Source organism: Microcaecilia unicolor, chromosome 1 (assembly GCF_901765095.1).
Source record: "Microcaecilia unicolor chromosome 1, aMicUni1.1, whole genome shotgun sequence".
Classification (NCBI taxonomy): Eukaryota; Metazoa; Chordata; class Amphibia; order Gymnophiona; family Siphonopidae; genus Microcaecilia; species Microcaecilia unicolor.
In genome coordinates, this window is record NC_044031.1 from 233,810,241 (window position 1) to 233,816,240 (window position 6,000).

The 6,000-nt window shown below is 39.8% G+C and overlaps 1 protein-coding gene and 1 long non-coding RNA gene across 2 annotated transcripts in view; one reads left to right on the forward strand and one right to left on the reverse strand.

Moving 5' to 3' along the window:
- The window catches only part of BAG1 (BCL2 associated athanogene 1), a 37,227-nt gene extending 35,601 nt beyond the window's left edge, over window positions 1-1,626 (forward strand). Inside the window, exon 7 of the mRNA XM_030204745.1 lies at window positions 827-1,626. Coding sequence (XP_030060605.1) covers window positions 827-916 — 90 coding nt within the window. The 3' untranslated portion in view covers window positions 917-1,626. The remainder of the gene's footprint in view (window positions 1-826) is intronic.
- On the reverse strand, window positions 1,027-3,992 carry LOC115471080. Its single transcript, XR_003942274.1, has 2 exons — window positions 3,045-3,992; window positions 1,027-2,974 (listed from the first exon to the last, which is right to left on the reverse strand). It is a non-coding gene; the product is annotated as an uncharacterized LOC115471080 (long non-coding RNA).
- Between the last annotated feature and the right edge of the window lie 2,008 nt (window positions 3,993-6,000).

Sequence of the window (6,000 nt, forward strand, 5' to 3'; positions counted from 1 at the left end):
TCATTCTGGTCTACTCATTTTTTGCCAGCTATGGGAATAAGGGAGTTTTTAAATTTATATCAAAACTTAGTTAAACCATTTTCCACCCACAGGGAAGGAGGTAATTCTGTTTTATAGATTTGAAACTGCACTAGAAAAGGCACTAGCCCATGCTCTTGATAATCATAGTATCTTACTAGAAGGAAGGACGAAAAGCCTATCAACTTGAGATTGTAGGGGCATAATACCTCTGCAGTTTATCAGGTATTTTTGTCCTATCTGATACAGTGCCTTAAATCTTGGAACCAAAGTCTTGAACTGAGCGGATTCATCAATAGGTAATCAATGAAGGGAGGCTAAATTTAAGGAAGTCCGTATTAGCATAGGAGAGATACAGACCACATCACTGCTTCTCCTTGCACCAGCCCATTAGTTTTCAGTGGTTGCACCATGGAGAAGAAATTCTCTTGAATGTCCTATTTTTATTGTCCAGAAAGTAGCACAAGGTTAGGGGGGGGGGGGGGAGTGTGAAGAGGGGTAGGAAGAACTGGAGCTTGGCACACTGGGGCTTCTGGCCCTGGACTCCAATCACATTGCAGTTGCACAAGAGCAACTTCATGTGAGTATTTGCCAGGCTGTCACTGTTGATTGTCGTGAAAACAGCTAGAGTGGCTATTGATGAACAGTATACTTCCTTTTGGTAAATTCACCACTTTTATGCAGGCATGCCTGTGTTTACTGATCATCCAGTATGACTGTACCACCAGGCAATTAACAGGAAACTCAGCAGTAGCCAACTACAACAAGAAAGGGTTTACATACCAGTAACTTCTTTCTGTCTTTTCAGGGTTTGCTTGCCCAGTGCGATACAGTTGAAGGCAATATTGGTCAAGAAATGGACAAGCTGCAATCAAAGAATTTGGCACTCTCAGAATAAGGCTTCAGTTTTTGTAGTTAGGGAAAATAATTGCTCTATGAGCAGGAAAAAAAATCTTTGCTCTTTGTTTTGGAGCATGTATTCAGCTTTTTAAAAATTTTTTTTTTTTAAATTTAACCCTCTCTATGTAGAATGGTACCAAGAATGCTTTCCCCTCTCTGGTTGTAACTTTAACTGCTCAAAGTAGAAATGTCTATATGGTGGATTCTGTGTGCATTGTTTGCAGTGAGAGTCAGTTGGTATGGCTCTCTTCAGATAGATAGCATTTTTTCATTTTTAATGTTGCAGTTTTTTTTAGCAGGGTTCATGTACAGTACCCATTGTTTTGATAATTGTGAGGCTATTGTAATCTTTTCTAGCATATGTATGGAAGAAAATTTATAAATAAGTCCTTAGTAGTGAAGGCCTTGGGATGTGTACTATAGATGTGACTCCTTGTTCTCATGGAATCATTTTGCACAGTTATCATTGTTTTCCTTCAGTTTGACACCATTGACTGGAGCTGCAGCAGTCTGTTATGACCCAGGTAGTATCTCCTTGTGTTAGAAACTCAAGGTAATCCTCAGATGTATTCAAAACTGTTTAAAAACCAATCTGCTTTTCTTCAGATTTTCACATATAAAGTTGTTTACCGCCATGCAGACTTTTGACACTAAAACACTGCATACTGCATTATATGGGCATTGGTTTTAATAGATTCTCTTACGTGACTGGTAGCTGTTCTATTTATTTTATTTTAAAATAGAGGTGACACAGTAAATGATGGCAGATGGGGGGAGGAATATGATCAAAGCAGTCTATGCAGGTAAACATAAGGTTACCATCATTAAATTGCCCTCTGATTACCTTCCTGTTGGTGTGGTTAAAAGTGTGCATTTACAGCATGCATATTTTTTCCTGTATAAAAGAGGTGGGGACAGGTTAGGGAAGTTGATATAAGCTAGAAATTGTATTTTAGGTTTCTCTATATACTGTACAGTGTGTATACTTTGCACTTCTTCCCTTGCAGTTTGAAAGTGAGCTTGTAGTACCATGGCTCCTACCAGCCCTATGGACAATAGTGTTCTGCGGTTTACTGCTGTATCAACAAATTTAAAAAGTAATGTGTTTTTAGGATTTTATTTTTTTTGTAAAGGGGCTCACTCCTGCTTTGCTTAATTCTACTTTCATGAAATTAATTTAGCAGAGTGTTTCTTAGGATCCCATTACATCCTGCCACTAATCCTGACAGGATTAGTATAGGTATATTAGGAGATGCTGTACTCCATGCCTAGATCATCTAAAGGCAAAGGAGGAAGTAGGCCATGACGGTCAACAATCTAATTTAAATGCAGCACTTATGTTCTGTCTTTACCTAGTAAACATGGGTGCAAAGTGAATTAAAATGCATCAAAGTAACAAATAATCTAAAATATTTCAATAAATTAGAAAATATACACATATAACTAAATATAACATAAAACCTCCAAAATATAAACCTCTAATTGAAAACACACAACATATTCTAATAAATAACCAGCACCTCTAATAATGAACCAAAATGTGCATCACCAGCCTCAATGTCATATTCATCTAACTGGTCCCTTACCTCAGCACTTTAATCAGGACTGGTACAAAGCTATTAGGCACCTTAGGTGAATCTTCATCTTTGTGCCCACCTCAGTAAACTGTCTGGCCCTTAAATTTCTCCCAGGGTTTAAAGTTACTGCAATAGGACATTTCCCAAAAGAATCTTGTGAAAGTGCAGTTTTATATTTAATACATAATAATGAGAGCAGTAAATGGGCTATTTGAAAGCTGCCCACCCACCAAGCAGGTAAAAGTATATGTTGATTTTTCACAACTTATCATTTGCTTTGAGAACAGTTGCTGTTTACCACCTACTAGAAGCTGCTGCTGCTTTAGGCAACCGCCTAGTTTGCCTAATACTTTAACAGCATACTCCAACACAATGCCTTTTTATTGAAGATCTATATTGGTCTCCAGCTTAGACTCCTTAGTGGAAGATCATTTTAACTCATGAATTGAGGGGAAGAGCAAACCTAAATCCCCTACTTGCTCTTAAATAGCACGTGGGTACATAACTGACAGCCACCCATACTCAAAACAAAATTAAGCCTCTGAGAACTTCAAAAGTAGTGAGAAGAAACTTATTAGATTCTGAAACTGAGAAGTAGCTGCTGCAGTGTAATACAAGAGGAGCAGTTAGATCCCCTCTTTGGCTATTTGTAATCATGTTGGCTGTGCTGTTCTGTATTATTTGAAGGCTTACCAAGGATTTCTTTTGCAAGCCCAGATAACCAGTGTTACTTTAAGCACCTGCTTCAGATTGGCCTTACTGAGAATAGGGAGAATGTACCTGACCAGCTGTTAGTTACAAAATGCCTTTTTCACTAGTGCATAAGCACTTAACACATGAAATAGTGCATGTTAACTGGTACTGCATAGCCATGTCAAACATCAACATAAAACTGGTACACATAGCACATGCTCTCGCATTAATTGGTTTGTGGGGAATAGGGTTGGAACCAGAAGTGATGGGTGGGTTGGGGGAGTAGCTAGCTGTGACAACGCATGGGCCATTATTGTGCACTAGCTGTCATGACTGCTGATAACATGCCTGCAATTGCTGCCTCTCCATAAGGTATCAGTAACTGCAGCCTCACTATCAGCCACAGGTACACTGTTGAAGGTCCTGAACCCCCTGCCATCCCCACAAAAATCCAAATCCCAAACCCCTCACTCTGCAACCCCTGATATCATCCCTGCCCACCCACGTGTGTTAAAGAAAACCCACCCATACCAACCCCAAGACTTACCTAGAGGGTGTACCCTGCTGATGTAGAGGGCTTAGATGGGAACAGTCCCCCTCGGTGTCTAGCCCCCAGTGTTGCCATTAATCATGACCATGATTTCCTTCCCCCAACCTTAGTTAATACAATCCAGGAATGAAACTGGGGTGTGTGGACTAATTTACCTATACTATTCTTCAACTATGCTAATGACATCTTTTTAATTCATACAAATATAAGCATTGCCATACTGGGACAGACTGAAGTCCAGTATCCTGTTTACAACAGTGACCAATTCAGGTCACAAGTACCTGGCAAGATCCCAGAACAGTAAAACAGATTTTATGTTGCTTATCCTAGAAATAAGCACTGGATTTTCCCAAGTCCCACTTAATAGTGGCTTATGGACTTTTCTTTTAGGAAATTATCCAATCCCTTTTTTAAACCCTGATAAGCTAACTGCTCTTACCTCATTCTCTGGCAGTGAATTCCAGAGTTTAATTACACGTTGAGTGAGGAAATATTTTCTTCAGATTGTTTTAAATGTACTACTTATTTCATTGCATGTCCCCTAGTCCTAGTATTTTTGGAAAAAGTAAACACATCTACCCTTTCCATTCTACTCAGTATTTTATAGACTTCTATCATATCTCGCCTCTGCTGTCTCTTCTCCAAGCTGAAAAGCCCTAGCCGCTTTAGCCTTTAGTACATAAGTAATGCCACACTGGGAAAAGACCAAGGGTCCATCGAACCCAGCATCCTGTCCACGACAGTGGCCAATCCAGGCCAAGGGCACCTGGCAAGCTTCCCAAACATACAAATATTTTATACATGTTATTCCTGGAATTGTGGATTTTTCCCAAGTCCATTTAGTAGTGGTTTATGGACTTGTCCTTTAGGAAACCGTCTAACCCCTTTTTAAACTCTGCCAAGCTAACTGCCTTCACCACGTTCTCCGGCAACGAATTCCAGAGTTTAATTATGCGTTGGGTAAAGAAAAACTTTCTCAGATTTGTTTTAAATTTACTACACTGTAGTTTCATCGCATGCCCCCTAGTCCTAGTATTTTTGGAAAGCGTGAACAGACGCTGCACATCCACCTGTTCCACTCCACTCATTATTTTATATACTATTATGTCTCCCCTCAGCCGTCTCTTCTCCAAGCTGAAAAGCCGTAGCCTTCTTAGTCTTTCTTCATAGGGAAGTCGTCCCTTCCCCACTATCATTTTAGTCGCCCTTCGCTGCACCTTTTCCAATTCTACTATATCTTTCTTGAGATGTGACTATCAGAATTGGACACAATACTCAAGGTGCGGTCGCACCATGGAGCGATACAACAGCATTATAACATCCTCGCACCTGTTTTCCATACCTTTCCTAATAATACCCAACATTCTATTCGCTTTCCTAGCCGCAGCAGCACACTGAACAGAAGGTTTCAGTGTATTATCGACGACACCCAGATCCCTTTCTTGGTCCGTAACTCCTAATGTGGAACCTTGCATGACGTAGCTATAATTCGGGTTCTTTTTTCCCCACATGCTTCACCTTGCACTTGCTCACATTAAATGTCATCTGCCATTTAGCCTCACCCTTCTCTGTATCTCTTCTAATTCTGCTATTTTTTTTTTTTAAGATGCGGTAACCAGAATTGCACATAGTATTTGAGGTGTGGTCCCACCGTGGAGCAATACAAGGGCATTTATAACATTCTTATTTTTGTTTTGTTTTCCATTTCTTTCCTACTAATTCCTAACATACTATTTGCTTTCTTAGCCACTGCTGCACACTAGCAGAGGGTTTCAATGTATCATCAATGATGATACCTAGATCCTTTGTCTGGGTGCTGACTCCTAATGTGGAGCCTTGCATCACGTAGCTATAGTTTGCATCACTTTGCACTTGCTCACATTAAACATAATCTGCCATTTGGATGCCCAGTCTCGTAAGGTCCTCTTGTGATTTAACAACTTTTAATAACTTTGTGTCATCAGCAGATTTAATTACCTCACTAGTTATTCCCATGTCTAGATCATTTATAAATACGTTAAAAAGCAGCAGTCCCAGCACAGATCCCTGGGAAACCCCACTATCTACCCCTTTCCATTGAGAATATTGACCGTTTAACCTTACTCTCTGTTTCTATCTTTTAATTAGTTTTTAATCCACAATATGACATTAGAACGTCTTGGGATAGGAGGTAGTTTTCTCAGGAGTCTTTTATGAAGCACTTTGTCAAATACCTTTTGAAAACCCAGGTACACAATATCAACTGGTTCACCTTTATCCACA